At 31.6% G+C, this 19081-nt stretch overlaps 2 protein-coding genes across 2 annotated transcripts; one reads left to right on the top strand and one right to left on the bottom strand.

Moving 5' to 3' along the window:
* Positions 1-188: 188 nt before the first annotated feature.
* On the bottom strand, positions 189-2450 carry LOC122582577 (2-alkenal reductase (NADP(+)-dependent)-like). Its single transcript, XM_043754988.1, has 5 exons — positions 2202-2450; positions 1570-1747; positions 1165-1331; positions 961-1043; positions 189-684 (listed from the first exon to the last, which is right to left on the bottom strand). Exons 1-5 carry the CDS (start codon positions 2445-2447, stop codon positions 306-308), a joined length of 1053 nt encoding a protein of 350 aa, XP_043610923.1. The 5' UTR covers positions 2448-2450; the 3' UTR covers positions 189-305.
* A 13521-nt stretch (positions 2451-15971) lies between these two features.
* LOC122582088 (polygalacturonase-like) lies at positions 15972-18753 on the top strand. Its single transcript, XM_043754441.1, has 4 exons — positions 15972-16420; positions 16840-17129; positions 17966-18194; positions 18274-18753. Exons 1-4 carry the CDS (start codon positions 15986-15988, stop codon positions 18493-18495), a joined length of 1176 nt encoding a protein of 391 aa, XP_043610376.1. The 5' UTR covers positions 15972-15985; the 3' UTR covers positions 18496-18753.
* Positions 18754-19081: the final 328 nt, after the last annotated feature.

The following is a 19081-nucleotide window of genomic DNA, read 5'->3' as shown; positions in this document are numbered from 1 at the left end:
GGTCTTGGTTTTGATTGAAACATAACTGATTTAGTGTTCAAAAATTTTAATACTGTTTGTTTAGAACTTAATCTCTAAAGAATAACATAAAATGTCATAAGATTATTGCACTCACATAGTTACAAATGATAGAATGAGGCTTGGTAGCCCCCATATTAAAGTTGTAATTTCAATTCTTTTAGGTATTTTATTCGTGATTTATATTAATTCAAATGATATTTATACACACATGTAAAGTTTAATATGCTCAAAAATCTTACGTATAAATAAAGCTTCAACAGTTTAAGGTTCACGCTAGTCCGTTTTCATTCATGAGCCACGACCACCACTTGCTTCCCAACATTTTTGCCCGAGAACAGGCCAACTAAAGCTGCAGGGGCACTCTCGAGCCCCTCTGCAATGTCTTCTATGTAACGTATAGACCCTTGTTTAATTAGGGGTATGACCATTTCCATATACTTTGGATAGAGGTGATAGTGATCAGTTACAACGAACCCTCGCATGTGTAGGCGTTTTGATATCATGGACAACAAGTTATGCACCCCTTCCCCTTTCTCTAAGTTGTATTGTGAAATCATCCCGCAAATAGAAATGCGTCCATTAACTCTCATATTAGAGAGTACTGCATCCAACATCTTTCCTCCAACGTTCTCAAAGTAAATATCAATTCCATCTGGAAAGTACCTACATATATCAATTCCAACTAGTCTAATCAATGGTTTCCCTTTATTAAAGAGCAGTGATGTCATAAAAAATGATCTATCCGGGCAGGGTCAAATGTAGCTATAAGAGAAGCGGGTCAAATGGATTAAAAGTGAACCAAAGGGTAGGTTTTTGATGCATAATAGTCAAAAACTCAAAATTTCTTAAAACTGATTTAATGCATAATAGTTGAAACCCATTCTGACTTGTTCCTCATCTAGACGCGGCCATTGTCCACCTTTACAGTCTAAGACTAACCTCTTGATTGCTGCATCCAGATTTTGTTCTTCTTTGTAGTTAAAAGCCTCGTCAAATCCAAATGTATTCTTCAATAGCTCAACCTTGGGTAAGATACATACACAAAAATGCGCTTGAGATAACTGTTTTATGATAATATGCAGAAAGCAACTAGTAGTGTTTCGTAGTTAATTTTTTGAAGGACTTGAATACGAACACACCAACCTTTTCTTTTGTCCCAGCACTCCCAACAACATAACATCCAGACAACTTAGCAAACTGCCCAACGAGCTGACCTACTGCACCTGAAGCCGCTGAAACATAGACATACTCTCCTTTCTTTGGAGCACAAACCTCATGGAAACCAACATAAGCGGTCATTCCAGGCATACCTGGAGACAAAATACAATTCAAATAAAGAAAAATAAGGAGAACTGAAGGTTATGCATAGAAACCTTCTTCTTCTCAACTCTGCGAATTGGATACTTAACATAAAATTTAATGAGTTGGAGTAATTGTTTACATTAAAAGATGAAACAATTAACCAAATTATTTGGTATGTTTGTGTTTAGGCACACACACATATACATATACATATGCATATATGCATACATAAAAAAGAAGGCGTACCAAGAATTCCTGTATAATAAGATAGAGGCACATCAGTATGCTGAATCTTGTTTAAAGTCTCTGGAGCATTAATAATGCTGTATTCTTCCCATCCAGTTATCCCCCAAACTAGGTCGCCCTTCTTAAAGTTCGAATTTCCAGATTCAAGGACTTTTGCTACTCCTAATCCATGTATGGGCTGGATAACATAGATACATAAGATCACTTGCAGAAATACCAACCTTTCCCTTTGCAGAATCGCAAAAAAATATCTTCCAAATAAATGTCAAACAAACTATTCCCTCTGTTCCAATTTAAATGTTCAAGTTTGACTGTCAAAGTCATTCTTTCGCAACTTTGACCATTAATATTATTGTTTGTGTTTTATAATACTTGACGAAAGTTATATCATTATAGAATACATTTAAAACTTAATCGGTTCATATATATTACATCAAGTATTACATAACACAAATGGAAATCTAGACGGTCAAAATTAAACAAGAAAGACCCAAATTGTCAAACTATGATATCTAAATTGGGACGAAGAGAATACTTTGTTTTGTAGCTAGGTGGGATAATGACTAGTGCCATGATAATTCAACTAAATGAAACTAGCTGTTAGATAAATTGACGAATATAAAGTTACTAACCAAACCAGGAGTATAGGATTCAAATTGTCCGCCTTCAGTTTTGGTCATATGACTGCGCAAATAAGGATCACACGACAGATATAGGTTCTTAACGAGTACGCCTTTAGAACCTTCTGGAAGCTTGAGATGGATTTTCGCGGAAGTACTGAGAATCATGTCAGATTCTTTTGGGAACCCATTGACATAATCCTTAAACAGTATCTGTTTGTTGCATACTTCTGTCGTTTCTCTATTAAAAAGTGTCATTTTCTTGTTAAAAACTGCACCAAAGTAAATATTTATATGATGGAATTGAAATAAATTAAGGTCTTGAACCAGCCTAGGTTGCCCTAAATATATATGTACTTATTATTATGTGTGTGTAATCGTAAGTGATTATGTCAGGAAAAGCAAGATAATCTAAATTAATGAGCACCTAATCTAGGACTGGTCTTCTTTGTGGAATATGGATTACTTTTATAATCATGATGCGTCGAATATGTAATGTGATAGCATCGAATTTGTAGTTATGGTGTGCTAATCTTATTTATAATTTAGTAACTCAAGTTGCTTCATTCTTATCATACAAGTACAAATTTAAAAAAAGAAAAGAAAAAAAAGACACGTTTGCATATATTTACAATCTAGTTTAATACGAGTAACTAAAAACTGATGGATTATAGCTCTAGAAATGTGCATTATAGTTATAAAAATAAAAGTGAACATAGAGGAGTACAAAATAGATGTATCGTGACCCAAGTGGAAAAAAGCCCAAGAGTTTTTGTGTACAATTAACATAGAGTGTACACAAATTAAAGAAAATATAAAACACTAGTTGATTTGGTGCAGTTTTTTAATGGTAAAATCCTAGTGGTTTAGAAGTTTTATTAGCGTTTAAAGATTGTGAACGATTTGTACGTTGTTCATCTATAACTATATCTATATTATAAAGCAAATTCTACATATCTAAATTTTAAGTTTCAACATTTACTTTTTTAAAATGCTCTCCTATCTATTCAATATTTACCTATGATAACTATATTACTCTTTCGCTCTCCTCAAAACTCAACCAATCATTTTTTTCTCTCTCCTTCATAAATCATTTATTTCTCTCTCCAATTCACAATAATGATAGATTTATCAATATCACTTCACTTTAACTTATAAGACAATACTTTTAGACAAATATTTTATCTGGACAACATTTTACAAATAAAACAAGAAACAAAAAGGCCCGTAGTAAGTTACAACTTATAGTTATTCTCCTCAACTCCTAAATCATTTGTACATGACTTTTTCATAATAAGTTTAACTTAAGTCAATAATATAACAAGAATGATAAAAGGATCTGTTGATTCTCGTGTTTATATTCATGTTTGCGTAGTAAAATGGAAACTTTACAAATGATAGTAAAATGAGGGTTGGTAGCCCGCAAATTGCGGTTAAATTTTTTCAAAAGGTCTAAAAGTATAAGGATAAGTGAGGATGGAACATGTTTGCGTAGTTAAAAACGACTTGAAGTGGCTAAAATGTGAGCTAAGGACAAACGTATGTGGTTTTTACAAGTCAAAGTGAAATATTTCATATAATACTAACATGGTACCGACACAATGCGACGATGATAACGACGACGGACGATGATGATGGTAGCAGCCAGTGACGGAACATGAACTTTTACATTGGGAGGACCACGACAGCAGAACCAACACAGTTGATATATATATATATAAATCTTTATTAAAGAAGCTAGTCAGGATTAAAAAATTGATTTTAGTTTTAGCTTAAATTAATAAACTAATGTTTTTATTTAAAGTTACAAGTTAGTTTTATGACATTACGAAGAGAAAATCCCGACAATAGCCAATTTTCATTGCGATCGTACCAAAATAGTCAAGGTTTTTCGGATTATCACAAAATAGCAAACAAAATCACAATAAAAATTCAAAATCGCAACAAAAAACGCGAAATCGCAACAAAAAACGCGAAATCGCAACAAAAAACGCGAAATCGCAACAAAAAATGCCAAAATCGCAAAAAAAATGCAAAAATCGCAAGAAAAAAACGCGAAATCGCAACTCGCAGTTTGCAACCGTTTGACTTTGACTTTTTTTTTTTTAAGGATACTAGTTTATTACATTATACATGAATACAAAACTTCAAATAAGCCCTAAACTTTCATTAATTTTAACAATACAACTAAATAAAACATAACATTTATTTAAAACATAAAACATTAAGAAATTAAAACACACAAAACATTAACCTACAACACAAATACATAAAAAACATACTAATTATGTTTTAGTATGAAAAGCAATGGTGTTTTGAACAAATCAAATACATCCAAACCGAGTATTGTACTGAGCTTTAGTGTCAATACTTTACTTATTTGCAGGTGAAGATCGACAAGACCGAAGTTGCTCTGGAACAACTTGACTGTGCGGTTACACCTTAGAGCATTTCATCATAACTGCCAAAACAGTTTATGAGATGAAGAAATAAGTTTGTCTTTTAATAATCTGTTCTACGAACTATTATTATGTATGTTTCTCTTTATTAAGTTTGTAATGTTTCTTATGTATTTGTGTTGTAGGTTAACATTTTGTGTGTTTTAATTTCTTAATGTTTTATGTTTTAAATAAATGTTATGTTTTATTTAGTTGTAATGTGTTTTTTAAATTAATGAAAGTTTAGGGCTTATTTGAAGTTTTGTATTCATGTCTAATATAATAAACTAGTATCCTTAGGAAAAAAAAAGTCAAAGTCAAACTGTTGCGAACTGCGAGTTGCGATTTTCATTTTTTGTTGCGATTTTGGCTTTTTTTTGTTGCGATTTCGCGTTTTTTGTTGCGATTTTCATTTTTGTTGCGATTTTGTTGGCTATTTTGTGATAATCCGAAAAACCTTAGCTATTTTGATACGATCGCAACAAAAAATGGCTATTGTCGCAATTTTCTCTTAAATTTAATAGGAAGGACCATGTGTATACAAAATCAAAACCTGAAACAAGTGGCCCTAATTTTACTTCATCTTGTGACTTTGAAAACTCCATTTATCATAAAAACAAGAAGCATAAACTAGTAAAGCACGAAAGAAAATATACTTAAAACATTAAATATATCTACCATATTAACCTTAAATCTAGGATGGCTATAACCCTCCCCGGTCTCCATTACATTTTGCCTTTGGTGGCAGCATCAAATGTTATAGGTAATTTATGTAAAAATGTTTAATTTGTAGAAGGTGGTATATATATATATATAGTAGAGATTTTTTAGAATATAAAGAGGTTGATAGTGTAAATTAATATTAAAAGTTGGTGGTGATTCAATTCATTAAGAGTAATTTGATCAATTCACATAGCCTTATTTTTCTTAATTTTCAACATGAGATTATAATTTTTATGTATTTGAGTATTTCATATATATTTTTTTTGAACGGAATTAAAATTTTATTAAGGAAAATGCTAGTAAGAAAATAGCTGAAACATCAACAACACATAGTCTAATCTAGAACGGTGATTTTATATTATATGGTCCAAATGTTATGGTATTACATTTGGTTACATTGATTTTAATTACATTCTTTAAATCTGAATTTTACGGTATTACATTTTGTTACATTGATTTTAATTACATTCCTTAAATCTGAATTTTACGGTATTATATTTTGTTATCTTGATTTCTACAACAAAACCGTTACAACAAGTATTGGCATAATTTTATTTTTGAACGGCATTCTATCCTACTTGGCTACTCTTACTCCTTCATTACACGTACACATGAAAACCAGGACTCTCAAAAAAACCCGTATTAATCCACCCCCACAAATATGGGAAGTAGGACTCGAACCCAGATGAATCATCCCAATGACAAATACCTTACCAACGAGCCAACAACCCCATTGGCATGATATTAATAGGCGAACAAATATAATGTTTTCGTTAATGTTACAAGTATTACATTTTGTTACCTTGATTTTAATTACATTTTTTATATCTGAATTTACCAGTTTAATCTTTCATAATATTAATTACATTTTCATATATAAATTTATCGGTTTGTTTTCTCCTAGCTTTTTTTTTTTAATTTACATATGTCGTACATATATTTAACCGATCTTATCTTGAATATATAATTGACACGATTTATATATCTAGTAGTATGGATTAAGTAGTTGACACGGTTTAAATCTAGTAGCATGGATTTTTATTTTTTTTTATTTTTAAAAAAGTTAGTTTCAATTCAGACGTGTTAGGAAGAATTTTAAACAGCGATTTGCTGGACCTCCAACCCTTTTTTTATAAAAAATACTTTGAGATGAGAAAACCAAAGACTTAAACCCGAGATCTTAGAAAAAACTCACTTCTGGGGCTTATATAGTAGATTTAAAAGACACCTCTGACCAACTCACCTAAATGGAGGTGGTTTCTAGTAGTATGGATGAGTTTATCATTTCACATGTATCTAATTATAGTTTATATTTTGATTAATGTATATGGTGCCGTGTACGTACCAAAATAATACAGCATTATGATAAGCAGACATGTGAATTGATAAGCTATACCACTTGCTCACATTAAAAACACAGTTTCTATTTAATTTGCATGTGACGGTATGTGCACCCAACAAATGGGTTTTGCGTAAGTTAACATGCCCGGTTGGGTTTATGTACACATGTAGCTTGGTACGTACATCGTACCATTCAAGTTGCATTATCCTGCAACTTCAGTAATATTCTTACTTCGATTTTACACCATTTATATCACTACAAACAATATTGTTTTTTTTTCACAATTTTGATAAATGTAAACAAATTAAAAATTTTGTTACATTTTTTTGTGTGTGTAAAAACATAGAGAAGTAAAAGTGTGTATAAATTTTTTTTTCACACTAAAAAGTGTGTAGAATTAAAAGTTTACAATTTTTAGTCTGAACTTTCATAATTATTATGTAACACCTCATTTGTTCACGCTAACTTTTTAGTTACCGTGAACAAATGAGGTGTTACAAAATAATTATGAAAGTCTACACTAAAAAGTGTGAACTTTTAGTTTTACATACTTTTTAGTGTAGAAAAATTTTCACACACTTTTATTTCTATATATTTTTACACAAAAAAAGTGACAATTTTTAGTTTATTCATACTCACTAAAAGTATGAACAAATGCGATATTATTTGTAGTATTGATGAGATAAGATTCATAATGAAAAATAGTAATCATATTTTATCAAACATATTTTACAAGATTGTATTTTATATATATAATAACGTGAAACATATTTGATGATATACGTTTTTTTTAAAGGAGACGATAACAATTTAAATAAGTAATAAACTTAAGATTTTTTAATATTATAAAATGACATCGATTAGATATATTCATCTAACTTTTTAAATTTATGTCACAGTTTATCTTAAGGTTAACAAAAACGTATACAAAATTTTTACATGTATCAAAAGGGGAATTGATCAAAAATATGTTACAAATCAAATTGAATATCTAACATACAAAAATATGTTCATAAATTAAAAAAAGAAATTAATGGAGGGATCCATAGCCCCGATACCACAATCGGATACCCATCAACTCACCCCGTATTCATAAATTGATACACAATTAATAAAACTTTACTAGATCTATGGATAGTTATAAACTAGATTTAGACCCGTGTCAAATACATAGATTGTTTATGACATATTAAAGATAAAGTTAAATATATGTAACTAAAATTATGAAAGAACAAATCGGTAAATTCAAATATAAATAATGTAATGAAAATCAAAGTAGCAGAATGTACTACTGGAACATTGACGAAAACGTTTAACTTGTTCATCTATCAAAATCATGTCGAGACTTGCTGTTGTAACAACATTTTTACCAATACAATAAAAAACACTTCCTGTAGTTTTTGTTGTGGTATTTGGTTTTCATGAAATTTTTGGATTATATAATTGTTGTTAGTAATATATAGTATTATATATGTTGGAGATCTCGAGTTCGAGATATGAAAATGACATTTAAAAGAATTTCACAATACATAGTATTATATATATATATATATATATATAGCCATTGATAATTTGATAAGTTATAATTATAAATAACTTGAATAAGTTAGTTATAAGTATAACTAGATGAAGACTAATCGTAAACAAAGTTGGTTTTTTTATTTATTAAAAATATATTATTTGTTATTTAATTAGTTGAATATTTGGGATAAACAAGATTTTCATACTTTATGTATTTTATTTCAATAAAATTGTTATTTTAAGAAGGTTTAAAAGTGTAAATTGATGATGGAAACAAAAAAGTATAAATTATATTATAACATGTTCTAATTTAATTAAATTAAAGAAATTGAAAGTTTTGATTGATCGATTGAAGTTAGATTAGTTGTCTTTTATTATATATTAAAATTGTTTTATATATTATAAAAGCACACGGACTTGACCAACGGACTGAGATTTTATGCCCTCATACCGCCGGCTACACCGCCGCCGATATATATGAACGGGTAGGTTAAACGGGTTGGTCTGAGGGTAATGAAGTCGCGGGCCATAAATGGAGAGAGAGTGAGAGAAGTGAATGTTGGGATGGGGCCCACTTAGATTTTTGATATTTTTTAAAAAAAAACTATGCAATATATATATATATATATATATATACTATGTGAATTTTGCATATTGTATGCGGAAATTTACATTGTTATTTGGTTATAAAGTATTAATATAACTCAATTTTCGTAAATACCATTCAATCTTTATATTATTTATAAGTTGGGTTATAAAGTGATAGTTAAAATTGTTACGAATTAGTTTAAAAGTATTTATAATTTATTATTATTAATTCTTTTGCTTTTATCATTGATATTAATAAGAAAAAGAAAAAAATAATAAATTTGGAAAGGTTAAAAATTTACGGAGGGCCAGTAAAAATGATTTATAATATAGTTACACAATTTAAAGCTTTATAATAGTTACAAACCATTTTATAAACTAAACTTCATTATAGTTACACAATTTAAAGCTTTATAATATCTGTCACATTTAATATATTTAATCTTGTTAAAGAAAAAAATAGAAAAATAAATTGTATTTTTTGTCAATAATTTTTATTTAGTTTTGAAGAAATGGGATTTTATTACGGTGGTTTACATTTTTTGAACACTTTGTTATAAAACAAGGGTTTTGTTAGTGACAGCCTTTAGGGTTGTCAGTAAAAACTAATTGGGTGCATTAAAATTTGTACCTTGCTGTTAGAAAAATCAGGGAGCAGTTTTTAATATATAATATATAAGTTTTTAAGCATATAATATGTTGTTAGTGACAACCCTAATTATCATTTTCCATAAAACAATGCTCTAATAAAAGGAATCAATTGGCATATGGGACGACATTAATGCTGGCCTTAAAAACGGGCTATGTTATCGGAATAAACACCATCGATTCCTTGTTTGAAGGTCACGTTACCATACCTCTATGATTGATATGGATCTTATTCCCACTATTATGATGCTCTTGTGGATAACAATACGAACAATCTTTTTAAGAAAATGTTAAATGTATATATTATTGTGTATGATAAATTTATTGTGTAGGGATTATTTCCCTGAATGCAATCCTTAATATTTATAAAAATATTTGTGGATTTTTCATATCAAAAATACATCTTTTAATTTATGATAAGTGTAAAATATATAATGTACCTTAACTAAATATAAAAGCCTTAGAGCACTTGTAATGGTATATCATGTGGACAACGCCTTCATTTCCACATTGACAACATGGTGTGGTGTTACTACAAGTTTAACGTCTTCATGGTGTTGAAGTTCCAACGTCTTCACATCCACCTTGACAATTAGCTGCGTCATTTCTTTCTTTTGTTTTTCTTTAATGGTTTTAAATTCAAAAGTTTTATATTTTAATATAAAAATATCAGAAGTTTTATATTTTAATATAAAAATATGGTGTGGCATGGTTATTGTTACGGATGTGGTGTGATTGCTGTTTAGTTTTGTGTGGTGTTGATATGGTGCTGATGTATCACACCACCTTGTGTGATGGTGTGAACCATTACAAATACTCTTAAAGTTAAACCCCATTCTCTGTATAAGATTAAGTGGTATGATTTATCATTTTGCCAAAAATATACTTTCCGTCTCATACTAAATGTCATATTTTTACCTTTTGAGTATTTTCCTTTCAACTTTGACTATAAATATTTTTGTTTGTGTTATATAACACTTGATATATTAATATATGTGAATTGATTTAGTTTTACATGTAGTTTTCATTGATATAACTTTCATTAACTAATACATAACACAAACAAAGATATTTAAGGTCAAAATCAAAAGAAAAAAACTTGACCAATCAAAATATGACAATTAAAATGAGACAGATGAAATATACAACAACATCCAATCAACACTTGTCATATCATATATTTCAATCCATATCAAAATATGTCAAATTATAGGGGTGGTAGCCATATGCTAAATATAATGTAAAAATAAGTCAAATTATAAGGGTGGTTGCCACATGCTAAATATTAATATTAAAATGAAAAACAAAGCCTAATATATAAAAAAAGAAAAAAGATAAATTAAAATGATACAAAAGACGCTTCCAAATTCCAATGGTTACTTGCATCGCCATACGCATGTCGAACTTTTTGATGCCAATGTCGAAACCTGAAAGATGCTACTGCATAAGAGGTGGTGTTACTACTTGCAGATGCGCGGTATCGCACCTTCATGCCACCGATACCTTTCACCTTATCATAAAAATAATTTACTTATTTTTTTAAAATTTACTTAAACCGAAAATGACGAATATACTTGATCTAGATATATACAATTTGATCATTTTTCTTCTATACATTTGACAGTTTTTGAAACATTTATCTAAATAAATTTCAAACCTAAGAAATTTAAAAATAAAAACTTACGGTTTCATCATTGAACTAACTTAATAATGGTTATAGATTTTTTTTTTTTGAACAACAATAATGGTATTTATTAATAGCAAACACTAGCAAGGGGCTAATACAAGAAACATGGTACCAAAAGCAAAAATATTATGACAAACAAGGTCTATAACACCAATTATCTCATGCTATATCCACCATTTTTGCACGATTAGAGATCCACAGGTACGCCGTTGATCGAGTCTCTTCAAAAACCAAAATGGGTGTGCGAGATACATTGTTGCGAGCAACATCATTCTTTGCCCTCCACATACTCGATATAGCGATCAAGATTATCGCATTTATCATTTTCCTCCATTTTTTGTCTCCCGGTAAGTTGTTGTGTAGGCAATGAAGATCAGAAACCTGGAACGCATAAATGGGATTTACTTTACACTAAGAACTGATTCAGGACCAGACCCCCATGGCAAAAGAACAACCAGTAAGTACATGGTCAATAGTTACGTCCTGCGAGTTGCACCATACGCAAAGTGATGATGATGGAGTAATCCCCCTCTTGATGAGCTGAGTGAGGGTAGGTAATCTATCCCGAAATGCTCTCTAATTTCTTATGTTCACTTTTTTTGGCACCCAATTGTTCCACTGAAAATAATGGCTGGAAATGCGGTCACTAGTGTCATCAAATTTCGTCCTCAAGTCAGCCACAACGAACTTATTAGCCTCAATAGTCGATTGAGACACAATACCTTTATTGACCAAAATGGTTTTAGCATTGACCACTGATTTCCATGTACCACCCATTCTCATGTTTAATGGTAGCTCTGAATCAATGCTTGGGTTCCCATGTAGGGCAATCACCACCCGTCTTCATAATTTATCAGTTTCATGTTTTAGCCGCCACCACCATTTTGTAAGTAAAACAATATTGGCCCCCTTCAAGGATCTTAATCCAAGGCCACCTTGATGTTTGGAGACAAAAACATCACGCCAGGCAACCCAATTGATACATTTAACATCAGCATTGCCAGCGCAAAAGAAAGACCTTTGAAACTTTTCTAATTGTTTGATTATTTTCTTCGGGACTTCAAACAAGAAAAAGAAATATAATGGGAGGCTAGATAAAACAGATTGCACAAAAGTGAGTCTTCAGCCAATAGATAAAGCCTTAGCTTTTTCATTTTGAGAGGCGCTTTTGAAAGACCATAATAATAGGTTGCCAATATCGACACAAATTCATATTTGCGCCAAGAGGGAACCTCAAATAAGAAAAAGGAAACGAACCATATATCAGGCCCATAGAGTATGCAACCCGGTCCACTTCTGACTGAATAATTCCTTGGCCAAGCAACATTGATTTTTGAACGTTCATATTAAGTCCAGATGTTAGTCCAAAGCATCTCATAACTCAAACAATATTCATTAAGCTTTTAGTCGACCACTCCCCCATCATTAGAACGTCATAAGCCTACAACAGGTGATTGATATTTGGACCATGATTAGGCAACTGGATTCCATGGATAAGACCATCTTCAAGTGCTTTATTAAAAAAGCACGTGAGAGGTTCCATGGCTATTGTGAACAAGAAAGGAGAGAAGGGATCCCCCTGTCTAAGACCTCTTGAGCACATGAACTCTTATGTAGAAGATCCGTTTATTAAGACAGAAACACATGAGGACTTCAAACATGCCTCAATCCATTTACACCAACGGACAGGGAAATTTATCTGATTCATTGTCTCGATAAAATAGTTCCAACTAACACAATCAAAGGCCTTCGCCATGTCTATTTTTAAAAAGAAAGCAGATTTTTTGACAACTTTTAACCAAGTAAGAACCTCCACCAAGATCATAGGGCCGTCTAAAATTTCCCTACCGGCAATATACGCCGACGGGTTGTCAGAGATTACCGTCTCAATCACCTTTTGTAATCTGTTAGCCAGAAGTTAAGATATTACCTTATAGATTGAACCAATCAAAGAGTTCGGTCTATAGTCAGCAAAAGATTGAGGATCGTGGCACTTTGGAATTAGAGCAATAAAAGATGAAGCACATCCCTTGGAGATTCTGCCATGAATGAAAAAGTGATCCATCATAGCTTTAAAGTCATCCCGAAGAAGATCCCAGAACCTTTTTATGAAACAAAATGTAAAACCATCCGGACCGGGACTTTTGTCCGCCCCACAGTCCCAAACAACTTTCTTTAGCTCATCCAATGTGAATCTCGACACCAGACATGTTTTTTGTTGGTCAGATAACTTCATAATTGATGGAACAACAAAATAAGGCCTGTCACGAACCTTATCTTCAAACCTGCTTTTAAAGAAGAAAACCGCCTCATCTTTTATTTTCACTGGATCATTGCACCAATCACCGTCAAACATCATTCCATTAGTTCTATTAATAGAAGCGTGGGCATTGAATAGTCCATGAAAGAACTGAGTATTCTCATCTCCTTCATAACCTCACTTGACCCTAGATTTTTGCTTCAGATCGGCCTTTCTTGTATCTAGTATCTTCCTGAGATCCAAAATTAAAATTCATAAAAACTGATATTGAATACTATTTGGTTAATTTAAACTTATTACACACACCAAAAGTTTATTAGAATGATGGATTAAAAATAAATTTAGAATGTCAAATGGTGAGTGACAAATAAGGGTAAGGAAGGCTTGAATCACCACTTCACGAGTTCACCACTCCCATCCCTTTAGATTAAAAGGAGTGGTGATAAAAGGAGGGAGAGTTTGCGCCATGTGGTATGTGGGTTAGAATAAGTTGTCCTTGAAAAAAAAGATAAAAATTGATGAATTTTGAAGAGTGTGACGACGACTTGCGCCATGTAACATGTGTGGTAGAAAAGTTTTGTATATATATATATATATATATATATAGGAGGAAGGGAAAAATAATTAAAAAAAATCAGGTTTTATATATTTACCTTGGTCCACGTGATAGACAAAGAAAAAAAGGCGACCGTGATGGTTCACCTAATTAAAGGGAGATTTGCCCCCATGGGGGTGGTGTTTGGGTGGAAGAGGGGCGACCCCTATGCTACATAAGCATTTTCGTCCCTTTTTTTCCCACTCTTTTCGGTCTTATATACAAAAAAATATATATATTTTTGATTAACGTCATATACTCATATACCTTTGAAGCTAGAGGATCAAAAATTAATACTTGAGAAAGGAAAATGAGTAATCAACCTAACTCATATGCCTAAAAATCAATTTAAAACCTTAAGAATTTGACATATGGATTATATTAAATCTTTTTTCTAATCTTACCCCCTGGTTTTTTCACATGTATTCATCCTACGATTATGTTGATTTGTAGGCATATAAATTAAATTGATTTATCATTATTCAAAAGGAAACGTAACTCAACTATCAACCGCTTCTTTTTGAAAAGCTAAAAGCCTAAGGGCGCGTTTGGTTCGCGGAATGTTTTTGGAAGGAATGGAATCTTTCAAAGGAATTGGAATCTGAAGGAATGGAATTTGACGGAATGTTTTTGATTTTTTGAAGATTCAAGTGAGGGACGGAATGAGATTCTTTCCCCCATCCCCAAGGAATGGAGATTCCATCAAATGAGGGAATGTTAACATTCCAACGGAATGTAATTCCTCTATCTTTAACCAACCAAACACACTAAGGAATGAAATTCAATTCCAATTCCATCAGATTCCATCAAATTCTGTGAAACAAACGCGACCTAAAAGATTTTAAATATATTACAACCAATCCCGATCCACCGTGGTTTTTCTTGTTGTCGGCTCAAGTTTTTATTACCGACAGTAATTTTGTAGTAACACCAATACACCAGTATTCACAACAAAAAACTTGTCGTAACATTATAGATCATGATCATTGTTCACTAGATCACAAGATATATTTTAGTAAGCTTACATCGAGTTGTTAACTAGAGAAAAGTAAAGAGGACATTCTTTTATAATTTAGGTTTTTTTTAAAAGAGTTTTGTTAATAACAACTCTTAGGGTTGTTAGTATTAATTAAATTAATGCATTAAAATTTGTATTTTGTCTTGCAAGGGAACGGTTATTTATATATAAAACATTACTTTTTATGCATGTAATAAGTTGCTGATGACAACCCTTAGGGCTGTCATTATTATTTTCCTTTTTTAAAAAGTAACCTTTATTCACAAGCCGTCAAACTACCACAAATCGTGGAGTGACATGTATACAAGCACTAATAATTACATTTATACATTAAAGGGATTCCAATCTTGTTAACTAATTTAGCAATGCCTCAATCGATTTTTGTACCATAAGTAATTCGTAGTCTTTTTTTTTTTTTAAACAATCAAGTAATTTTTAGTTTTAATCTCGTGAATGACCTTCTCCACATCAACATTCTTGCCTTCAAATTTCAATTTATATACTTTAGGTAAACCCTTGAAATATCGTTATTATAGTATATGGTATTGAAATTTATAACTCATAAAATATTGATGATCGAGTTACTTTATTGTTTAATTGAAAATACAATATCATAATAATAATAATGTAAGTAATAAGTCAATTATAAGACATGTTTCTACATTCATCCATTGCGTTAATTCAGGATCACTCCATGTCTCCATGATCTCCTCATATTCCTTCAAAAATGTCGTACGTACATAGTATAATATAACCGATATAGTACAGTACAAACATCCACAGCAGAAGAAAATATATATATCGAAAACAGTGTGTGTTGACTTATATCACATTAATTTAGTTAAAGTTGATTCCTGCTAATTAAAAACAGTTAGAAGTTAAAAGGTATAGCTCTAAAATCTCTTCCCATAAATACAACCCCACTCACCCCTTCATTTCCATCACTACACCCCCCACAAAAAAATAAAAAAATAAAATGGCTAACCATTTGCTTCTTTCACTATTAGCCACTTTGATCTTCATTACAACAACCGTTTCCGCAGTAATTAGTTACAATGTCAAGAGCTTGGGAGCGAGACCGGACGGTAGAAGTGACTCGAGCAAAGCGTTTATGGCTGCATGGCTAGGTGCATGTGGCTCGGCTAAGGCTGCAACCTTTTACGTTCCTAATGGAAAGTACTTGGTTGGTCCATTGATCTTCTCTGGTCCATGTAAAAATGGAGCCATCACGGTTCGTATTGATGGAACCCTGGTGGCTCCATCTAACTATTTTGTACTTGGAAATGCGCAATACTGGCTGCGCTTTCGTAGCGTTAATGGTGTCACCATCGTTGGTGGCACCCTTGACGCTCTTGGTGGCAATTTGTGGGCTTGTAAATCCCGTTCTAAGAGTTGCCCCCAAGGAGCCACGGTATTATAACTAATCCCTTTGTTGTTACCTGTACTTCACTACAACCGCAAGATTGTCAATTGAATACATATACATAAGTACTATATGTATGTTATTATTCTTACACTAAAATATTGGGTATCAAATTTGATCTAGACATCTTGAAATAGTCATTAAAAACTTCACATTTCATTTATATTTCACTAAAATAAACACATCATATCTTATTTCTATACAAATACTTAGAGAGCAAAAATTCATATTTTTGAAGAATTACTATAGATGTCACTAATATTTAGGCATGCATTTATTGGAGAATTAGTCATTCTAATATCACAAACATATACTTAGTAAATATTGTGCAATTTATCTTTATTTGGAGTATCATTATAATTAAACTTGATTTTTGAAATTTGGATGTTTTGAATTTACAAATGCAGAGTTTACAAATATACAATTCAAACAATGTATTGGTATATGGGTTGACTTCAATAAACAGTCAAATGTTCCACGTCGTGGTGAACGGTTGCAATAACGTGGCATTGGTTGGGATGAACGTGGTGGCACCGTCGAACAGCCCCAACACTGACGGAATACACGTTCAACTCTCCACCGGAGTCACCATTTTGAACTCTAAAATCGGCACCGGCGATGACTGTGTATCTATAGGTCCCGGTGCAAGAAATTTATGGATCGAAGGTGTTACTTGTGGCCCTGGCCATGGTATCAGGTATACATATATATATGTAACTAATGTACATATGAATAATTACTTTATAAGCGTGGCATAACTTCTATTATAATAATTTGTGAACAAAGAAAAAGAAATACTAAAATACTACTCACATTTTCATTTTTTAATCAAATAAAATCAAAAATCATTTCTCCATTTTTCCAAAAAAAAAAAAGTAAAATTTTGTTAGTTGTACGCACTTCTTTAATGCACTTTTCAAAAATGTGTAAAATTTTGTTAAACGGTTCACACTTAAAAATGTATACAAATAGTTCACATTAAAAATTACAAAAAAAATTACAAGTTTCACATTTAAAAGTGTGAAGAAAAATGTTTACGCACTAATAAGCGTGTAAAATATTAGATTTGTACATTTTTTTAAATGTATTGAACTATAGATTAGATTTCACGAGTGATTTCTATGCAAGTGCGTAGAAATAACCCGTGAAAAAAATGATACTTCACACTTATAAGTGCATAAAGTATAAAATTTTTACACGCTTATTAATGTGAATATTTTTATTAGTGCGTAAAATAAATTGTGTATAATTGACTAGTTTGTTATAGTGAGAAAACTTTATATTCACTTTTGCCATATATTGTACCAATGTTTAGTTTGTCGGATGTATTTTTGGATGCAGTCTCTATACCTTGGGTAAATATAGACTGTCTATATCTTACCTCATCTTGATACGACTTTGATGAGATCGAGTATAGTTGCAGCACTAGCTAGGGTCATATTAAAACAAACATATACAATATTATTTATAAGAAACAAAATGAAGTACGAGTACTATATTTAACTAATAAAATGTGACATTTTGTATGTATAGTATCGGAAGTTTGGGGAATAATTTGAATGAACAAGGAGTCCAAAACGTGACGGTTAAACGGGTTACATTTAGAGAAACGGACAATGGTTTAAGGATCAAAGCATGGGCGAAACCTAGCAATGGATTTGTTAATGGCGTTTTATTCCAAAACGCTATTATGATAAATGTAGACAACCCAATTGTTATCGATCAAAATTACTGTCCCGGTGGCAAAAATTGTCCCCGTCAGGTTTGTTCCCTTTCGGCTTAATTTTTAATCCATGTTCGCGTGTTTTACTTATTTAAAAGTAAAATAAAATTTGGTATAGGGATCGGGCGTGAAAATAAGCAATGTGAGGTACCAAGATGTACATGGGACATCAGCTACAAAAGTCGCGGTGAAGTTTGATTGTAGCAAAAAGAACCCGTGTCGTGGGATAACAATGCAGGATGTGAATTTGAGCTTCAAAACCCAGCTTGCGGCATCTTCATATTGTGCTAATGCGGTAGGGAGAACTTCAGGTGTGATGAAACCGACGGGCTGTTTCTAGATTCAGTAAGTCGCCGGTCGCATTGATTAGCCTGTGGTCGGAAAGTTAATTGTATCTGATCCGCCTGGCTTTGCTTCTATGATCTAGTGTTTAATGTTAGGATTTAATTATTGGGAGATAGGGAAATTTGGGATTTTTGTGTACGTTACGTTGTGCTAGTATTATTCATTGCATCTTTATTGACTGATTGAGGACATTCTCAATCTTTTTATGTAAATCATTTTTTTTTTGTAAAAGACATTAACTGAATTCACAATTCGTTGGTATTTATATATTTAGCAACTAGCTAGCTTTTATGCGCCATTTCGTTATGGTGTTTGAGATTGTATTTTTTAGATCCGACTAGAGTGAAGGCCCGTATAATGCACGGTCGGGCCTCACGGTTTGTTTCGTACGTTTGTAAGATTGTTTTATGTTGAGGTTTATGAATCAGCTTAAGTAGAAATATATAACCGAATATACTGTTTTATTTTTTGTAAGAGCAAGTGATAAAAAAAAAGTAATTTTGGTTATTGAATATATACTTACGATGATTGTGTGATTTATATATTATGTATGGTTTTGTAGTTTATTAACTTGTTCATGT

Source organism: Erigeron canadensis, chromosome 9 (genome assembly GCF_010389155.1).
Source record: "Erigeron canadensis isolate Cc75 chromosome 9, C_canadensis_v1, whole genome shotgun sequence".
NCBI lineage: Eukaryota > Viridiplantae > Streptophyta > Magnoliopsida > Asterales > Asteraceae > Erigeron > Erigeron canadensis.
The sequence above is the reverse complement of the archived record's forward strand: the minus strand, read 5'-3'. Positions and strand labels throughout refer to the sequence as shown.